This window comes from Podarcis vaucheri, assembly GCF_965113315.1.
Source record: "Podarcis vaucheri genome assembly, chromosome: 11".
In the NCBI taxonomy this organism is placed as follows: domain Eukaryota; kingdom Metazoa; phylum Chordata; class Lepidosauria; order Squamata; family Lacertidae; genus Podarcis; species Podarcis vaucheri.
In genome coordinates, this window is record NC_138749.1 from 48,655,707 (window position 1) to 48,677,329 (window position 21,623).

Consider the following 21,623-nt stretch of genomic DNA (forward strand, 5'->3'; position numbering starts at 1 on the left):
GTTGTCAGATATCCAGGCCACCCCTGATTCCATTTTGTTTTTTTGCATTGTATTAGAAGAATGAGTACGAGAGAATTTATTCTGAATTGTTCTCATTACTCTTAAGATAAATTACAGGACAGAAATAAAGCGAATATTTCATGGCCTATGTAGCAGTGATCAATATGAGTAAACCTCAAAGCAAGAGGGAAGAGAGACAAATAAAGCTGAAAAAGAAATTGGAACCTGTTGTGTCTTCTTCACCTCAGTAGATGGGAAAACACTGTAATGATGTGGCCTATCCTTAATTTACAGTATACACAACTTGTGACAGGAGTTTTTATAACTCTAAAAATTGCACTTAATAAATATGAGAAGATACAGGTTTTCTTGATTACTTAAACCTAAATGTTTACTCAAGCTTTCATGAGAAGTTCATCTTAATTTAAACAGAACTGGGTCCTGCTGAACTAGAGCCATTTTTTTGATGTGGACTCAAGTGCACATGAAACAGTCTTAATAACATCCAAACGCGTTTCATTTGTAAACGAAGTCTGCACAGGCTTCACTTTGTGGTTAGGGTACTGTAATCAGAACTAAAGTGTAGTTCATTTTTCTTAGGTAGAATTTTTTAAAAAAACTCCTTATATTTCATTTCATGTAACATGAAATGTTCAAAACAGTTTCTGGTTTAGATATTTTCTAACAGCCTAACACACGCATTCACACAAGAGGAACATGTGTAAATATTTGTAGTACAGTCCATGGATATAAAAAGTATTACTTGTATTTTCCTTTTCGTGTTGATGTTATATAGTGATGTTGGACACATTGTGGGCATCATTGCTGAGAAGAAGGGAAAAAGATAGATTTGAAACACAGCCTGAAAGGTGGCACTTAGCCAGGATACTGAAAAATGGCAAACATGTCACATTTTAACAGCTGGATGCAGAAATATTTCTCTTTAATTTGGACGGATAACATTTTTTTCACAGTAGGGCACTCTCAAAAGACTACAAGATCAAAGAGGGTGGGTCTCACCAGTCAAACATCATCTGGTTCCAGGATGGAGCAAAATGAATGAACTGTCAGACCTTTTTTCCTGGTGTATACACTTTGGCCAAGTAAAAAGTAAAATGTTCAGTGACTTATTCTAATCACAGACCAGATTCTAAAAATGGAAAGTGAATGTCCCAAAGTCTCACTCTGATGTCTGAAGAAGACTCTGGATTGATTGATGGTTTACATTGTATTGATGCCCTCTGTCACTTTTAGAGATTAGATAGGCCAATTGTTGAAAAACTCCTGCAGTTTGAAGACTCCTGCAGTTTGAGCATGGACTAATCTAACATTCTTCAGAAAAAAACAAAATCACCAGTCTTTATAAACTTTGCATGATGCTTAGCAATATGTAACCTAAATATATATTGATAAGGGATGGAGGGCGGGAAATCCTTTCATAGGTAAACATCATTAAGGGAATATGGACTTCTTTTTTAATGACAACTTTGGTTCTAAAAAAACCCAGGAAGCATATTTAAGGGTTAGCTGTATATGGAAACATTAGCATGCTGATTTTCTAGTCCTAAAATCTAATGAATGTGAACTGTTGAAACACTATGGCCATTTATCAGTATGAAAACATGGCTTTTACAATCATTACTCATTTGTTTTATGGAGAATCTCAAGCATAGTTTGTCATACACTTTATTACTTGAACTTTTAATCATCAACTGGGGAACTTGGCATTTCACCCATTTCAAAATACTCAAAATGTTTTTTTTTAATGTGTTTCATTTTGGAACACTTGCATAAAGAAGGAAATATAATTCAATTCGTTGATGACTTAGCTGTTGATGCAGTGATACAATTAGGTAATTTTAGCTTCTTGAACTTCTAAATTCAAAGTGTGGTGAGCCAACTGTTCTGTGTTTGGAGGCCCTCCAACTCATTCTGGACTTCTCTCCCAAAGTTCTGTCCTGATGGAACACTGCTTGGATGACTAGAAATATGAATACTCCCTTCAAAATTATTGCCTAAAAGAGGCTTAAAATATTGAATGATATCCAGTGTTTGTTAGAGTTGTGGGCATCTATCTGTCTTGAGAGAAAATGGAAGAGTGCACCATTGGGGGATAAAGTCAATCTGTTGGAGAGTTACAGTGCCTGCTGTGGCTGTGGTGCCCAGTGCAGAAGAGACATGTTTGATTGCAGCTGGGTCAAAAGAAGGTGTCCGATTTTGCTGCATCAGATGCACCATGATGTTTCTTCTCTCTGAGCTTCTCCCAGCAGTCATTTCTCCTCTGGTCACAGCTATGGATACATGGCCTGTCTGTCAGTTAGTTAGAGTAGACCCATTGAAAACAGTGGACTTAGTCCATTGGATGTCACCCATGAATTATTAGAGTAAATCAAAAGAAATCTAGGCTTCACTAGGCTGAATACTTCATATGATTTACTCCGTAGTAAAATTTACAAGCCAAATAATATCATTTAAGATTTCAGATTAAATTATTTCACGATGTAGTGTCTTCTGGAAGAGTTCAGAAAGTCTGTTCAGAAAATCTGCAGGCTGCTCATAGTTGACAGTAGTCCCCATTTGAGTGCTTAGGACTTGTGTGTGGACCCTAAGCTGTGCTCAAATAGAGATCCATTTGTGTGATCTGGTACCTCTGTATGCAGACTGTGTATGAGCTGCTGAAATTTGCATGATGATCCCAGCTTGAATAAGTTCTACAACAATACAGGCTCCGAATGAAAGGGTCAGTACACACCAATGTATTGCATTGTAGGGCTTATAAACATGAGCTATTGGATGGAAAGTTCTCAAGTCTCAAATTTCAGGGATGTCACAGGCAAGCTTCTTTCATCTTAGTCCACCTACTGCACCACAGTGATAAATACTGTTGGCTTAACTTTATTGTTAACTGTGTTATTATTTTATTGTTTAACTGTTTTAATAAATTTTGAGCACTATGTAAATGTTGAGTATTAATATTATAGTAGCAATAATGCAAACTTCTGATCAAGTTAAAGGCCCACCTTTCCCAGTGATAGGTTGGTGGCAAAGGGAACCTGAGCCACTCAGTCTCCATGTACTCCTAAAATGGCACTAGGGGATGAGTTGGGCTTCAAGGAAGTACTTCCTTTGAGGCTGAACAAAACGGGTGAACTGATAAAGGGACCAAGCATGGGTGAGCGTGCTCTGATGAACTCTGTCCTCCTCCAGTCAGATGAGGTTTGTAGTAGTCATGGGGGAAGCATATTCCCCAGCAGCGGAAGGGCAAGATGGAGGCACAAACATGTCACATGTGCAATGGATCAGAATCAGTGTTGACCACAGCTAGCTCACAACTGTGTCAGAAGTTGTAAATTTTCCTCAGGAGGTTTACAACTGCTACCCTCTTTGTCTTAAAAGGTCTTAGACAGGCGGTGCCTCAGGAAATAGAAGTTATCTTTGGGCCAAGGTGGAAGCAACTGAGGGCTGGAATTCCTTCTTCACCATAGGTGAACCTTGTCCTGGCTCCCCTTCCTTGGCCTTTGTTTAAGTATTCCTCATGTGGAGCCAACAACCCTTGGACTGTCAAGCACTCCCCTGCTGTGTAAAAGTAAAATAAAAGCAGTGCTCATGTAGTCTTTAAGGTCCTCTCCCTCTCCTCACCTCCACCTGAAGACACACAGCAGTGTCTCACTTTTGAGTTCCCAGGATTCTTTTGGGAATCCCATCTGCTTTAAATGTATGGTGTGTCTTCAGTCAGCTATATATTTCATACTTACAGGCAGAGAATGCATGGACCACTTCAAAAAAACAATTGTTTTTCAGAGTCTTGAAATCTTGAATTTGGAAGGGGCAGAGTTATGAGCTACAAATTTGGAAGGAAGAAGCACGAAAGAGCTTACTGTCCAGGAGACGGGAATCTTTCTATAGTCTGGCTGGTGGCACTACCTTTGGGGGCACAGCTTTAACACCTGTTCTGCGCTTATCTACCCTTGATGGAAAATTATCAGTTGGCACCTTCCAAGTATCAAGGAAGGTGGGAATTAAATGTTGCTTTGTTTTCTTTCTGGTTTACAGATCAATTGGGAGGGAGGTTTCTGTCTCTGTATGGGGAAGAAAGTGTGCCTGTATTGTGTACATGCTTAAGGCAAGAAGGAAGACAGGAGCAAACAGGGCATCTGACAGGAAAATGGAAATTCTTAAATAGGCAGGCTCTGAGGCCAAGATGTTTTCTGTACATCTCAGACTTTAGTGGGTTTGCGAATATTTTTTTTTTGGGGGGGGTAGGGATGGGCATTTTGACAGTGGATCAGTCTTACTCTTCCTAATCTCTGGTTTGTAATCCTGCATGTCCACATCTGAACATGCTGTTTCTTCCTGACATCAATAGATTCTAAATGGTGTTTGTAGGTAGCATCTTCACATGTAGTATAGCAGTTGAAGGACAGGTAGAGAAGGGGCCCAGGCATATAAATGTGTCCTAATTAAACCCAAATATGTACAGACTGGAGAGAAAAAATCATATTATTATGTCTCTCTGCTGGAAGTCCTTGTCATTGGGAATTACTTGAGATATATTATTTGAAAAAATCAGATGTAAGTAGTTATGGGATTTCTGAACCTCCTTGCTATTGCTATTGCCATTGGCATCAATCACTAGTGAGAATATTTGTAAGACTATCAGAGAAGGATTACTCAGTAAGAAGCTGTTAAATATCCTCTGTCCTGCTCTTAAAGATATGCACAGCAATAGACTGCCGTAGTTTCCCTTTTTTAAAAAGACTTGGTTGAAGTCAAGTCTGAAATCAGTTGTGTTTCTAATGAATGTGTAATGAATTGGTATAGTATAATTTATTTGTGTCAGTAGAGAGTAGCTAATTATCAGATGCATGACTATGCTGAAATAGAGAAAGATGGAAAATTTTCAGTAAAGACAGAAACTGGTATTAAATCATTTCCTGATGCAAGGGCCGTGCTTATAAAAATATACATGTGTTGTTGTTTTTAAAAGTTAGGGAGCTGACTTTGGCCTATTTGTCTTCCTGTTGTGATTCTACTTATTTTAGAATCTCTGAACCTTCCAGTTGTTAGCGCTCTTCACACATTTGCTAAATATGTGGAGGGAAGGGAATGGGTTAGTGCATGCTCTTGCTCTTCCTAATCTTTTATTTGGTGGATGATGTGAACAGGCTATCTGCAAGCAGTTAGGAACCCTGCTTTTTCAGGTTCCTGCTAACTCAGAGCAAACCCTATATATTGCATGCAAGTGTTGTACAAACATGCGCTATTCTGCTGCCATGATCTCACAGTCTCCATTCTGCGTGATGTAGGCCAGGGTGGGGAAGCCTTAGAGCCCTAGAGCAAATGTGGCCCTCCAGGCCTCTCTGTCTGGCTCCAGCCACACCTCTTTCCCCAGGCCATACCCTCCACTACCCCTGCTTTGCACCCTGCTGGTGTGTTTTTGCCTGGCTGGAATGTGTGTTTGAACTCTGATAATGGCTCTTGCTTGCCTAGATAGAGTATTTATACGGGTATGTGGGTGTTTGTAGAAACTATCTTACAAAGGGGAGTAAAAAACATCTCAGTTGTTTAGAGCAGGATGCTGATAATGCCATGGTTTCAGGTTCGATCCCTGTGTGGGGCATCTGCATATTCCTGCAGTGCAGGGGGTTGGGCTAGATGACCCTCAGGGTCCCTTCCAACTCTACAATTCTATGATTCTAAAGCTAAAATTCACATTAGTTGGCTCTGCTTATTTTTGCCTCTAGGCCTGTCCACCACTGGAAAGTGGCCCCCAGAAGCTTGGCTACATATTAGAATAAGAACTTTTGAAATACATTTTCTGGTAGGATTTGGTGTGCAACATTCTTGATATATTCTGGAACCTGGCTCTTCTACCAGGCTTTTCTTGGTAGTGTTACTGGATAGCTCATCTACTTTGTATCATCCTATTTTAGTATATTCAATTCCCCTAGAGACGGTGAACTTAATTTACATTTTTTTTCTATGTCGTGCACAGTTAACCTCTAGAACTCTCTTCAACAGCAGTATCAATTGCCAATTGCTTAATGAAGTTCAAAAAAGCACTAGAAAATTTCTTAGACGACTGAAAGAATATCAACAGCTATTGCACAAGAAGCTAAGGGCATCCATCGTAATACTTAAGGTGCTCCTAATACTATAATACTTTAAACAAAGTGACTTGTAACATACTACAGGGACTCTATTAACAGCTGATGTGGTTAAAACTTTCTGAAGCATCTGCATCTGGCCATTAGTGGAGACAGAATACTGGGCTAGATGGTCATTAGTTTGACCCAGAATAGCTGTATTTATATTCTCAGTTAGTGTAGCTTAATACTTGCAGTGTGCAGTGGTTTAGATAAATGAAAGTGGGAAACAGCTTCCACAAGGATGTAACTGCCTCATCATACTCCATCCAAGTGCTCTTGTGACTGGTATGTAGGGTACATTACCATCTTCAAATAAATAAACTAAACTAGGAGCATCTTTCACTGCTCAGAGATTGGAATTACTGAGTCAGTGAACCACAAAGCCTGTTAAACCTATGGAAAAAGGAAAACATTCAGATGCAACAACCTTGCATTTGTTAGCCGTTAACTAAAGACAAAAGCAATTCCCAACAGAGCCTATGGCTTGAGCAGGTTAGAAAATTCTGTAAATCCCCCACTGCCAGGTGTTTTTCTTGGTAGTAACTCCCAGAGAAGTTGTTTTGAGTGGGGTGGATCAGAGGAGGCCTAGTATCTGTGAGGCCCAAGCCCATCCATTTCTCTGATCGATCCTAGAATCAGCTCTGTTAGGTATAGCAGCCTGGAGCTGATATAGTTAATTGTCTCCACATTAAAGCAGATGAGAGGGAAAACAAAAACTTCCAAGATGAAGGAAAGACACACCCCTAAAACTTGGTGTAACCCAGCAGGGCTGTGGAATTGGCAGATCATGCATACACACCCACCCCAATAGAGGATTTCACAGGTAGTCTTCAACTGAAAAAGTCAACTTAATGCCCAAACAGGGATGATTCAGGAGACTGATCCTTTCCTTGTGTGCCGTTTCCCTGTCAACTTCGACCCCCCACCCCCCACCCCCAGTTCTGTTATCAGCCCCATTAGGAGGGGAAATTCAGGTACCTGCTTGGCTTATATCAGATAGGAGACGACACAGGGGTGGGAGAATTAAAAACCTTCTCCACAGTTGCTTTACTGAGCAAACTAGAAGCTCCATAAAGCTGTTCAAAGTAAAGAAAAAGATGTGGAGAGATCTAATTTGATCTGTTTTGATCTCCATACTGGAAAGAATGGTTGTGTGAACTCACTGTAAATTAAAAACAAAGCATTTCTGAAAAACAAATATTTGTAGTGGTTAGCAATTTGTTTTGGTTGGGGAGGTTCTGAGATATACTCTGAAACTGTTGCCCCATTTGTTCCAGTTCAGCTGACAACCTGCAGCTCTTTGAGCTGTAATGGATCCGTCCGCTTACACAATCAAATTCATTTATGACTTCGAGATGATAACAAAATCCATTACATTTTATTTTCTAGCACAAAAGGTAAGACATTAAGAGTGCAATTGCATGCAGGATTATAATAACATAGTTTGTTTTCTATTTATTAATATTCTATATTGCCCTACATCTGATGATCACAGGGTCATTTACAATATAAAAACGCAAAAACACATAACAAAAAACCCCCAACAGTAACCCCCCTCAGTTTCAAAGACCCATTGCATTTTCCAAAAACAAAAAGCCCATATAAAATTATCATTTTAGTATGATTTTTTTCCTAATATATACACATTTTTTGGAATAGTTTCCCCTAACCATGATTTTAAAAGTTTTTTTGCTAAAATATACATTTTTGCGCACACTTCCCGTACAAGCATTTTTGTGTTTATTGCTTGGTTGGAGAATAGCATTAAATTCATCAACGTGGTTTTTGAAGAATAGCTGTGTTTTAGTTCATATATATTTTTCAAACAGTGAATTATGTAGGTTTGCACTAAAATCTGAATTGAACTGAATTTCTGTTCTATCCCTAGTTACAAGTGATTTCCTATTATAAAACTGAGTTCTCTAAATTTTCAAGTGGAATAGCATCTGATGTGCTCTAAGAAACGTTAAAGGATTATTCAGTATAAAATACTTCTTCATTCCCACAATCCTCATCATTTAAGTCATTGTGGCCTGTCGTGTTTACATAAAATAGTAATTAAAAATATTTTAAACAATTTTTTTAATGTTTGGAAATATTTGGAGTACACTATTAAGAACAGGTTTTACTTAGCAGCGTAGCAAAACTTTTAATATAGTTGGAACCCACAATATTTATTCAAAAAGCATTAAACCTTAAAAGTGTTGAAATTAAGTAGTCCAGTACTCATGAACTGCACACAGTTAATTTAAAAGGGTTATAAGCACATGTAATTGGAGACAGAATTTAAGCCTAAGCATTTAAATTACATCTGTCAACCAATTACAGTTTGGTGTTTGCTTTTATTGTTAGTCCTTCGATATTTATGCATGATCTGATTAAAACAATTATACTAGCACTAGATTCTCTACAGAAATGAAAGGAGCATTTTCTGTGGATAAGCTGTGGTCCAATTCACATGTGATGTAGAAGTTCCATAACTGGATCTCTTTTTTAAAAATACTCCAAAAGAAGGCAATGGGCGCTTCGATGCGGTCAAAGCAATGGCACTGATTAAAGTGATATTCAATTTTTCCCTCCCTATACAAGTTTCCTGATTTACCAGTGCTTTGATCAAAAGTTGATAGATCTGTTGATGGATCTACCATGTCATGTGTGGTTTGGCTAAAGATTTATAATTTCTGGAAATTTTGAAGCCATGGGCGGGGGTGGGGAAGGAAATTCTGCCTTTTCCCTATCCCGGGGTTTCGGAGGTAAATGGAATTTTGGGGGAGAAATTGAAATACATCCCAAACTTATACTATTTGGCATGTTTAATTGACATATTTAAAGAGCACCCTGTTTCCTGAGAAATAAGACCTTACCCTGAGATTGGAAAAAAAAAACCCAGACAGTTAGGAACACTGAAACAACTATGAGATATCTCATACATTTTATGTTGTTAAAGTAAGATAACTTAAGGTTTGATAAGAAATTACATATTGTATATATTTCTTTTCCCCCCTTACATAACAAGCATAGCACACATTATGAGAGAGTAAAAAGTATTTTATTCCAAAAAACCAAAATAATTCATAAGAGGGTTTTTTTCCAGTATTTCCCAAAATTTTGAGTTTTTCCATTGGACAAATGGGATAGGGGGAAATATTGGGTCCTCTCCCAATTTGCCCCCGCCCCTGGGTCTTCACATCTCTTTGTCTCATATTGCTGGACTAAAACTCCTGCCATCCTGCCCATTGGCTAAGCTGGCCAGCTGGGGCTGATGCTAGTCCAAAAACGTGGAGGTCACAGGCTCCTCATCCCTGATTCATATGAGTATGAAGTTAAGCTTTCTTACTGATGACACGATAATATTAAGCTACACAGAGCTGTGTAGTTTCATTTTGTTGAATGCTCTAGATATTTTTCAACTGAATATCAGGGGGCTTCACCATTGCTTTTTGAGTTAACTGTTGACCCAAAGGCACCACACGTAGCTTTTCAATGAACAGGCACGGTGTGGTCAGTTCTGAACAGGTTTGGGAGCTTTACTTTCTCTGATTTAAGGGATAAGTGCATTTTCAGCTTTTTCCAAACTGGAACAATGAGCCCTAAAGAATACTTTGGTTTTGTTTTTTTGTTTAGCTCTTCTGTTTCTAATTCCCTCGAGAACCAAAAGCACATGAAATAATCATGAGAGTCACAAAAAGAAAGTATTAAACATTCACAACCCTCATAAAGATTTGATTCTTTGACCTTGGTAAAAGAGCAAGGCTCAAAAGAAAAGGTGTTAGTTAAAAATATAGTAACCTTTAAACTGTGGTTCTCTTATCCCCATAAAGAATGTCTTATTTTAAAAAGTACACTTACTGTTAAATAGACTGTTCATTCTTCATTTGAAGAAAAATAAAGAAACCCCTGTACAGATGAAGGATCTAAAAATAGTTGTTTTTCATTCATTATAATTAACTTAGAAGTATGGACTTGCTCCCCACACACCACAATCTTGGGAACATGGTTTCAGTGTAATATCACATGTTTTGCATGCAGAAAATCCCAGCTTTAATCTCTGGGTTCTCTAGATAGAAGTAAAAAAGACTTTTGCCTGAAACTCTGGAAAGCTGATGCCGGTTGATGTGTAGATAGACTAATGGACTGGTTTGGTATAAGACAACTTCCTATGTTAGTAATGCTTAGTCCATCACAGAGGTATGTTGTTGTTTAGTCGTTTAGTCGTGTCCGACTCTTCGTGACCCCATGGACCAGAGCATGCCAGGCACCCCTGTCTTCCACTGCCTCCCGCAGTTTGGTCAAACTCATGCTGGTAGCTTCGAGAACACTATCCAACCATCTCGTCCTCTGTCGTCCCCTTCTCCTTGTGCCCTCCATCTTTCCCAACATCAGGGTCTTTTCCAGGGAGTCTTCTCTTCTCATGAGGTGGCCAAAGTATTGGAGCCTCAGCTTCACGATCTGTCCTTCCAGTGAGCACTCCTTTTGTCAAGTTGATTTCTACAGAATCATCCTTGAATGAGTATCTTTGCCACCAGATAGTCGGGCTGAAAACCCAGTATAGTATAGTATTCAGCATTTCCTGCACAGATTGACATTCAATTTTTAAGTTGTCTGTTTTATTTACATGTTCAATTAGGTTTGCAGTTTTGTACAAAATGGCAAACATTTCTCCCAGCATGGTTGTTCCTTACATTCCTTTCCCATTTAGCATTATGCAAATAACTTTTTTGGGAAATATTTGGTCAGTGAGAGGTTTTGGTGCAACAACAACAACAACAGAAGAATACTTGCTTAGAGAATGTTGATCCTTGTCCAGCCGTTCCACTGCAGTTCTTGCATCCAGATTTCTTGATGTTTGTTTATCTCACAGTTCATTATTTAAGGCTGGTCTGTCAAAGTAGGTTAAATATTCTTTGGGAAACATGGTTACCTCTTTGATATACCAACAGTCTGTTAAATATAGGAAAGATTGGCCTGATAAGAGAGACATGATAAACTTCCATCACTAAAAATATTTTGTTCTTTGTTCCGTTTGGGTTTCTAAAAGCATCAATAAGCTGTGAAATCTCATTGCTATAAATTTCTGGAACAGACGCACAGAAACACTGGCAAAGCAGTGAAAATGATTGCTGATGATTCATTCTAACTATTTGACCTTCTGACCTCTTTTACAGATATATGACCAAGATGGGACACTACAGCACTTTATTGATGGTGGGGAACCCAGTAAGTCAAGCTGGATGAGGTATATTCGATGTGCAAGGCACTGTGGGGAGCAGAACTTAACCGTAGTCCAGTACAGGTAAAGTGTGCTTCAGTTTATTCTCCGAATATCTTTTTATTTTGCTGTGATAAAAGCATTGCCAAAGAAATGTGTTTTAGAAAACTGTAAGGAGCTGAACTTACTGGGCTGGATCTAAACGTGCCCTTTGAAAATGGGAGGGCTTTTTCTGATGTAGCACAAGATGGTTTTGTGAGAATAGGCAACTGAATCCCAGTAATGTGCTTCTGTTTGTAGAACACATTACAATATCTACAACCACAAGGGTTTGTACAACATTTCAAAATGGGTACTTCTGCTAAGTTGTGCAAAATCTTCTGCTGGTTCCATTTTGCAGAACAGTATCCCTGCAATAAATTTCTTCTTTTGGTATATCTCTGGCATATGTCCATTGTCCACTTTACATAAAAAGGTCTGGCCTGGTCTTATTTAGACAGAGGAATTCACATTTAAGCCATGAGCATAACAACATAAAATGACCTAAAGTTCATTTAATCTAACTTCCTGTTTCCCACTGCGGCCCACCATATATTTCTAGGAAGCCCATAAGCCTGAAGGCAACTGATTTACTCCTCACTAACTCTCTCAGAAACTGGAGCTAGCATTTAGTTATCATGGCTAATAATAATAATAATAATAATAATCCTTACTAAAGGATTTGTACCCCCAAAATGTGTCTCATCCCCTTTTATAGTCCTTTGTAAGAGTAACTCCTTGCCATCAGCTAACTGGCTTCACATAATATGCTTTTCCTACTTGCTTTCTCAAAATGAATATAGTGAAATGGAAAGAAAACAACACGTGTGACTTCTGAGACACATGTGTTGCTGAGCTCTCTTATTGCAAACTGACACCACACCCTCCTGAGTGCTGTGGATGTTGGAGGACTGATACCTGCAATATATGTCCTTTCTGTACAGCTTTTAAAGGCATAGTACCACTCACCTGGGAGCCAAAAGCACAGTTTTCCAAAAACAGTGCATGCTGCTTATTCATCTTTCAAATGTTACTACCACTTTCGTCTGAAAATATTGGAGCAGTCAACTTTATCCACAGATAATCAGATATTTTGTGGGATAGCACCTGCCTGCAAAGAAGACCATAGTCTGTAGTCAGCTAAGGAACCAACATGAGAAGTTGATTTGGGATATATAAGGTGACTATGAGCTCGCATTTACAGTCAAAGCTGCTTATTAAATGTGCTGCGTAAATATAGGGGCTCTCAATGATAAATAACTGTTTGGCCCTACTGGACTTTTTAGCAGTATGAAGGAATGGCCAACTTGGAAACTGCTACATTAGCTTATTCTTTTTAAAAAATAACCTCAAGCTTTAATCTTTTTTTGTATTTTTTTTTTATTTAAAAAATCACATATGAAAAAAGGGGGGCATTGTAGTTTTTGTATTATACACCCAGTTTCATAACTAGATAATCATCAAATTATATTTCTTTGGGTTAACCATCAAAGTAGACAAAAGCAGTTCAAAGGGGGGGGAACACTTCTCAGTTTGTGTAACTAATCCAAGTGCAGCAACAGAGACTTATATTTTTAAAAGACGTCAACAACAATTGTTCTGAATGTCAGCAAAACAGTATTAAATTGGTAAATCAAAGAATTGTTTCTGAGATCATAAAGAATACTTTGACTAGTAGTCATTTTTTTATGTCATGAGCATTTATGTAAAGTATTCATACTTAGATTTTGCCCTGATGCAGATTTGAAGGCCTGTATATGTTTATCCAGGGACGCGGGTGGCGCTGTGGGTAAAACCTCAGCGCCTAGGACTTGCCGATCTCATGGTCAGCGGTTCGAATCCCCGCGGCGGGGTGCGCTCCCGTCGTTCGGTCCCAGCGCCTGCCAACCTAGCAGTTCGAAAGCACCTCCGGGTGCAAGTAGATAAATAGGGACCGCTTACCAGTGGGAAGGTAAATGGCGTTCCGTGTGCTGCGCTGGCTCGCCAGATGCAACTTGTCACACTGGCCACGTGACCCGGAAGTGTCTGCGGACAGCGCTGGCTCCCGGCCTATAGAGTGAGATGAGCGCACAACCCTAGAGTCTGTCAAGACTGGCCCGTACGGGCAGGGGTACCTTTACCTTTTTATGTTTATCCACGATGCCTGTATATGCTCATCCATGTGACACTTCTGGCTACCAAAAAGGATGCATGTGTAAAGTTGTCCTTTCCATTGAAGGACCCACAGACAGCCCTTGCGGACAAGGGAGGTATTTACATCCATTTACACCACTATGTCTGCAGCAAATCACTGGATCACTATGTGTGTGCATATTTGCGTACATGCAGATTAAAATCTCAAGCAAAATGAGACCATGAGAAAGTCATTACACATCTGTCAATATTAAGTGGATTTTACAATTCTCCTTTCATGATGGAGCTGTTCCTTAGAGTTCCCTCTGTTGATCTGTTTTCGATTACTTTAGATCTTTTAAAAATGAACTACAAAAACACAATTAAAAAAACAACAATTGGCATCTATCACCAGGGACCACGTCCAAGTGTAAGAAAATAGAAAAGTTGGACACTGAAAAACCGTCTTAATTTTTTATTGTGCATGGACGTCTTCCTCACTGAAAGTCAGCTGTTTCAAATTCATTCTGTTATGATTTGTAATATCTAAATGGAATTTTCTTCAAAGCACTCTTGATTGATTGACCCTTAGCTGAACGTTTTGTTTTTATTTTGAAGCTGACAATAATGTTTGTTGGCATGTGTTCTGCTTCAACTGCGTTGGGACGCCACAAAGCTATCTTTATGAGTCATCCAACCACAATACTAAATACATGTCAGCAAAGGAAATATTATCCGAAAGAGGAAAAATCCCTTTGATGTACTTCAGCATGCAGAGATTTCTGCAAGTTTTGGAAGCTCTATATGCTTGTAAGGAATCGTGTATGCTTACACTCCCCCCCCCTTTTTTTGGCCTACTCCAAGCCTTAAAGACCACCCATTGCTTGAAAACAGTTCAGCTCTTTCAGCAGCAAAGTGTGTCATTGGGTTTTAGCACATTCATTTGCTGGGCTGCTATGTTTATGTTAGGTGAAGCCAAACAGAGAGATGAAAAGTTACAAGGGTGAAGTACAAAGTAGACTCATTTTTATTTTTTTTTAAAGTCAGGAGATGCGGGTGATTTATAGCACTGCCCTGATTTTGATTTTTATGTAATGGTGGAAAGAATTAATAAAATGTACAGCTTGGGTGGAAATAGATGGAGGGGTAGGGAGAGAGGGCAGGAAAGAGACGGAGGCAGGAGTTTTTGTCAGATATTCATAGAATGTTGGGAAAAAGCATTATGCTTAGCCAGCAGTGCCCTCCTGAGACAGGGTGGCAGTAAGCGAGGAAAATAACAAGATAAATGAAATTTTTGCAGCTGCTTGTAAAATATTGAGAATCTGCACTTTTTTATTGATCTTTATGATCCTGTTGCCAAGAGCCACTTTGCGGTGACAAAATATGTTGACAAGTGCATATCTCACTGCCATGAAAAATGTGGTTAAGGATTCTCCTTATGTCGGCAGTGTTATACAAGAAACAAATTGCACCGCTACAGCCAATTCTTTATAGAGAGGCTAAATTTAAGGCCTACCAACCCTGCACACTTTTATCTCAAACTTCAGGCTAATATTTGTAGCAATTCTTCATTGCAGAAACCAGTGGAGATTCAACTTTTTTAAAAGTCCATTTATGTCTCCACACTTTACGCAAGATAATGTAAAAAAATGTCATTTCTTACCACAACAACTGTATAATTCTGGTAGGCAATATTTCAGCCAGAATGGAAAGCTTGTCTTGTATTTATTGAATTACTATCCATCTCATATAAGTATGTTTTACTTTGCTATAACTGGCTTCAACGACAGCCACTCCACAGTTATTTTCATTTTTATTATTTTATCTCCTAAAAGCCTGGTCTCACATTGGTTTTACCAGCATGTGGGGTTTCATATAATTGTTAACTGATTTTTATGTATCTGCTTAAACAAATTTTGAATCTCAGCTCCATTATAAGATGTTAGCTAAACAGAAATATGGATTTACTGGTGAATAGGTAAATGGGTAACTGTTACTACAACCATGGGTTTAGTGGTGAGCCATGCCTAAGCCAAGTACAGACATTAGGTGGTAATGCTAGGGAAATATACCCAGGAGTAAGCCCCACTGAAATCAGTGGGAATTTCTTCTTAGTAAATATAGATAGGATTGTACTGCATGTACTTTCATTGTGTCTATTATTTTTTACGAAGGTGTATCAAAAGCAAAATAAGATTCCTAGATTTTTTTCCCCTTCTTTGGACTTGGTTGGTTGTCATTTATGTTCATCCAATATTTGTGATTCTTATGAAATAGCAATGCTTCCCCTATTCATACTCTGGGGGTTGGGTGGGGAGAGATATATTCCTTCATTCTTTTATTTACAATATTTCTATACCACCCTTCATCGAAAGATCTTAGGGCATGGGACAGTAAATCTTCAATAAAGAACAATAAATGCCAATAAAAAACAGGGTACATAAACCAGCAGTAAAACAGTCAGCCGTAATAAAATCAGTCACAGTTTCCAAACACCTATCTAAAAAGAACGTCAACATAGATGCCTGTTGAATTTTGGGGCAGAAGGAACTCCAAAGCCGGGGCGTCACCAAGGAGAAGGCCTGACACAGGGTATCTGCATATTAATTTATTAAAGTTATATACCACCTTTCAAACTTAAAAGGTTCATAAAAATTCACAGTAACCACAAATATCACAAAAGGATGCAATCCTATGCATACTTACAGAAAAGAAAGTTATTGAAGCAAGCCCCACTTTGGAGCTTACTTTGAGGAAACATTCCTAGAGTGGACTTCCATTTTCTATAGAAATGTACGTTCATAAGCTAAAGCTTTGAGAAATATATTTCTGTTCTAGGATAAAAGCAGTGTAAAGAAATGTCAAGGTTATTAGTAACATTTTTATTTTAGATCTAAATCATTTGTTTACTGTGTTAGGAACAAAGAAAACTAGCTTGTCTATGCCAGAAGTAGACTTCAGGCTTGTGGGATCTACTTTAAATTTGGGGTTCTTGTTTAGGGATGTTGGTGTTGGTTTTATTATCAGAACCCCAAGGTCCCCCAGGCATTTAAACATTTCATGGAAGTGTGAAATATTCTTCCATCATGGCAATCATTTTCTCTACAAGCATATTTTAAGGATGCTATGCCAAAATTATATATTTGTATTCATCTACATATTCAGAGTTCAGATGGCTTTTGCTTTGAAATACAATGCACTTTGTTTTTATGCTTTACATGGGCGCCACTTAGAATTCTTTTATCCATCTGTCCATTTATTCATTGTATTTGTGCATTGTCTTCTAACAAAAACAAACCAGAGCAACCTCTGCCTATGTAAAAATAAATACAAATACCATTAATACATATTAGGGTTTTAAAAAAATGATTTGTAGTAGCTACCTTCCTCGCTTGTCACAGGCTAGCTGCTTATACCAGCTCTTTTCATACACCTAGCTACAGTTAGAACGGTTTGTGCCTTTTCTCTTCTTCCTCTCAGGACAAGTTAGTTCTTCCTTAAGCAATCTTGAGATAGTAAGTGGGGTATAGAAGGGGCCAGCTCTGCTAGAACCACTAGGATCTGTATGGAGGGCAGCTTTCACTAGGCTTTTCTCTCTCTTCCACTGATTAGTGGATGCTCCTGAAGAATTATTGCCCAACCATTCATTCTTTCTCCCTTTGCTTGTTATGACCAGGTCAAATATATTCTACAGAGCTTGCATGGATATTCCCAGGGGCACAGAGTTGTTGGTCTGGTATAATGACAGCTACACATCTTTCTTTGGAATCCCGTTACAGTGCATTGCACAAGATGAGAACTGTAAGTATCTTATTTCATCTCCGTATACGTTGGTTTCACATTTTGTTACTACAATTAGTTCTTTGTTCTCCTTAAAATATGTGCAGATTCAAATATGTGAACACTCAGTTTGCATTAAATTATTGTGAATTTTTCCAATTTAGAAATGCATTTTAAGACACTAAGAAAAAACTCTTGACTTGGTAGGGACAGAACTGAACTAAACATAAAATCCAGGAATGAAGCTTGGGCTGTTACTCAAAATGGCACTGCTCTGAAAACTGAAACATGGAAAAGTAGTCTGTAGATTGAAATAATAGACAAAACAATTAAAGTGGCTACAGAAAAATGTTTTATGAAAATCTTTTGGAACCATGTTATGAGGGATTATTCACATCAAGCAGAGTCCTTGAGTCCAGAGCACAATGAAGGTTGTTAACCATCACTAGTTTTCCATGCCTTTGTTGAGAGCAGTGATCAGCAGAGGGTGCAGAATTTATGTCTTGGTCCAAAGTATTATGACACATACTTCACCCTCCATATAACATTAAAATATATTACTTTCCCCCTGTATTTCATGTAGAGTTATCACTGTCAGCATCTGTAAACCTCCACCATATGATTAGATAATTCACAAAGAATTTTTTTAAATTTTGAAACTGCTTATGGACCCACCTGCAGTGTCCCTGCCCCTCAGAGGGGTGAAAGCCAGGCAGCAACAGGTGCAAAACACAACAGACAGCACAATGACGTGGGATTAAAATTGGCTACAACTTTTATTAATTTCAGATATAGGTTGGCTTTGACTCACGCATTGGGTATATATCCATTTTCAGCCTCCAGATGGGCTGATGGTCATGCCTGAGATGGAGCATCATTCATGCAGGTCTACTAAGGTGGTCCTCACTAGGCTGCCCATCTGCCCCATGCTTGGCTTCTGGACAGAGACATCCACTTAGACCCCTCAAACGGGGTAACCTCTTAACTAGGGCTGGGCGATATATCAGCATCTAAAGACCACAATATGCTGATATATTATGATGTCTGGAATGTATCTTGGCTATTTCTTCCTCCCTGCCTTAGTGGAGGAAGAAGCAGCCAAGATACATTGGCCAGCCCTACACAGTGTACGAGTCCCAATGGCTTGTGCTCAGCTGGGAAGAAGGGACTCCACCCCAGCTGAGCGGTTCAAGGTGGCTCTGATGAGGCATTGGGGTGCCCTCAAAGTAGGCCTGGGTGATAGATCAATGTATCACCCAGGAGCGGTATGAGGGGCAGACCATGATGACAGCTTCACTCAGCGGTACATCGGTGGTGAAACTCCCACCACTCTTGAGTCCTTCTACCTCCAGTGCCCGGCAGGTTGAGGGCGAAACAAGCTTGGGAGTGGTGGCAGTTTCACCTGTGATATACCACTGATGAGACCACCATCGCACTCTGCCCTCATATTGGCCGAGGGAGAAACAAGCTGCATCTGTGAGAAGAAGAAGACGAGTTTGGATTTGATATTTCACTCCCTTTAAGGAGTCTCAAAGCGGCTAACATTCTCCTTTCCCTTCCTCCCCCACAACAAACACTCTGTGAAGTGAGTGGGGCTGAGAGACTTCAAAGAAGTGGGACTGGCCCAAGGTCACCCAGCAGTTGCATGTGGAGCAGCGGAGACGCGAACCCGGTTCCCCAGATTACGAGACTAACACTCTTAACCACTACACCACACTGGCTCTCCAATGGTGAGGTGCCAATACAGCTTGTTCCTCCCTCCACTTCTTTAAACTGCTTGGCCGAGGTACGTGCTGCTGCCCTTGCCTCAGCCAAGCAGTTTATGGAGCCCCCGACCTGCCAGTGGTGAGGGTGGGGGTTCCATTAAAGTGCTCCCCCTCCCCAGCTGAGAGAGCCCTGATCCCACTCCTGCTTACACAGAAGTAGTAGTAGGAGTGGGAACGCGACTGCTCAGCTGGGAGGTGCGGGTTCTGTTACACTTCTCCATTGAGGGGGCACAGATGCACGCCTCTCAATGGAGAAGTTCAAAGGAGCTCCCACGAGCCAGATGCGAGGCGTGGGCTCCAGTGAAGGCAGCCTTGCTTGGCTACTGCCTTTGTCTGGGAGGGTGGGCTGGCTTAGGAGCCGACTCTCCCGGTGGAAGGCAGCTGGGACCCAACGCTCGTCAGCAGCCACTCTCTGCAAGGCACAGATAGGGTGGCTTTGCAACATGCCCACACAGGTTAAGGCAGTCAAATGCAGGAGCCCAAGAGGCTCTGTGTACTTGGCTACTGCAGCCTGGTCCATCTTTGGGGAGTGGGGAGCAAGCAGGTAAGGTAGCTCACCAGCCTCCCATGCTGGCGGCAGGGAGGAGCAGAGCCCTCCTGCTCCCAGTATAGCCTTGTCACAGGCTCCTGAATTCGTGAGTGGCAGGGACCTTAGGACTCGCTTAGCTGGGGCAGGAGCTTTTGTGTCCCCCAGCTGAGCAGCAGCCTGGGGGCAGCTGCATTGGCCGCAGCCCATGATGCGCTGGGGTGAAGGTGCCTCAGCTCCTGTCATGAGAGCTGAGGCAGTTTCACTGTGCCTTGCCGGTTGGGGCCAATGCAATTCTTTCAACATCATGGTTTATCACCAAACCACAGTGTTGAAAACCCAACATTGCCCAGCTCTACCTCAAAGGTGCCTGCCTGCCTCCCTTTGCCCAAGTGGGCAGGCTGTGTGTTTCCTCCTGGAGCAACCAACTGCCCCAAGAGGAAAGTTGCAGCCCACCTGCTCAGGCAAAAGCAATTTGAGCTGCTGATACATCGCGGCAGCTGAGGAGCCATGATGTACTGCTACCTCAAAAAGTATGAAACCAGTATTGCAATGTGAATGCCATACTGGTTTTAGACAATAAATCAGAGTACCGCCCAGCCCTTCTGTGAACACATCTGCTTGAAGCTGGGGTGATAGACCACTTCACCCCATCCAGAATTGGACTGAGGATTTCAACTAATGCCTTAATCCGCCGACTAATTTTTGCCATCTTGCCACCAAACACACCACAGTTGCAACCAATCCTCTTCCACATCGCTCAACCAGCATTCCTTTCCAGCAGGCGTCAAAATGTACACCATCGGGCCTGTAAAAGTCCATACTGTCAAAAACTTCATTGCTGGGTGTGGCATAACATGGTCACCAAGGTGTTCCATTGCTCCACAACACTTATCTTCCAGAGGACATGGTTAACACAGGCTGGTCCTTCCACACGCACAGCCACTGCTCACGTTTTAGGAGCTCTGACCTACAATGATGGTGATTGTTGGAGACTTTTTGTGTAGTCTCTTTTCTCTTTACGTCAGAGACTAGGATAATGTTGACGCTCTTCCAGGTGGTCGGATCATTTTACCCAACTGCAGGACCAACACATCAGGGGAGCTGCATCTTGCTATTTCATGCTCCAACTTAGGGATGAGAGCATCCCAGCACATGCCATGTTGGCCCATCCATGTCATCTTGGCCCTGGCCTGGAGACCCAGCTGTGTACTCCAAGTCATTGCCCTTGTGTAGACTTTTGCTCCTTGCCCAGAAATCCAGGCGTTCTTGGAAGGGGCACCTAAAAGAGAAGAGTTACATGGAAAGATTAAGTGAGGGTTATCCAGGGCAAGTGTACCCTTTGTATGATTCTGAGTGCCACCTGCCTAATGCCTTTGTAAGTTCTGGCCTGAGACCCCATTCAAAGGCTGATGTGGCTGCACCTGTGTGATAAGGATGCCCTGTGGATTCTCCCAGGCTCCACCCCTCAGCTTGCCCCTGATAGGACAAATTTGAACTTTGGGTTTGTGGCTGGCAACCATGGTGAAGTCATTTTGCCCTCTGGGGGGAGGGCTGGCATCGCTGCCCACCTTCTGACTAGGTAAGTGGGCATTGTGTGGCATATTGGGTGGTGTCTGTCTGCTGACAGTATGCATCCATAACTAGACCACGGACAAGACCAATTTTCAATTATTCCTTCTGCCTCCTATAGCTACCCTGCCCCAAATTGCTCTGAAGGATTGGGTGACACTCTGGAGCAGAATTAAGGGGGAAATGGAGGCCTGCAGATGGCAAGGGGAATCACCAAAAATTGCCTTCTTATTCAGCTCATGGATATGACCTGTAAATTGATTCAAAGTGTAAGACCTGATCCAAATATATTTGTGTCCAGAAGCTGAAACTCTAAGCTCCCTGTGTCAGGGCTAGCCCCCTGCTGTTGGATCAGGCTTCCATGCAGAACTCTTAGATTATTAGTAGCCATGCCCTGCTGTAACTCAGCCCTTAACCTAAGCCTGAGCACAAGCAACTCAAACATGCAGTGCAGTGATGTATTCTTAATG

General features: G+C 40.7%; 1 protein-coding gene across 5 annotated transcripts in view; it reads left to right on the plus strand.

The window, feature by feature from the left end:
* PRDM6 (PR/SET domain 6) overlaps nucleotides 1-21,623 on the plus strand; it is a 98,282-nt gene that overhangs the window by 52,012 nt on the left and 24,647 nt on the right. For all 5 annotated transcript variants that reach the window (XM_082191587.1, XM_082191589.1, XM_082191590.1 and 2 more), the window contains 2 exons: nucleotides 11,315-11,442; nucleotides 17,186-17,310. In XM_082191587.1, the coding sequence (XP_082047713.1) occupies nucleotides 11,315-11,442; nucleotides 17,186-17,310 (253 nt within the window). The remainder of the gene's footprint in view (nucleotides 1-11,314; nucleotides 11,443-17,185; nucleotides 17,311-21,623) is intronic.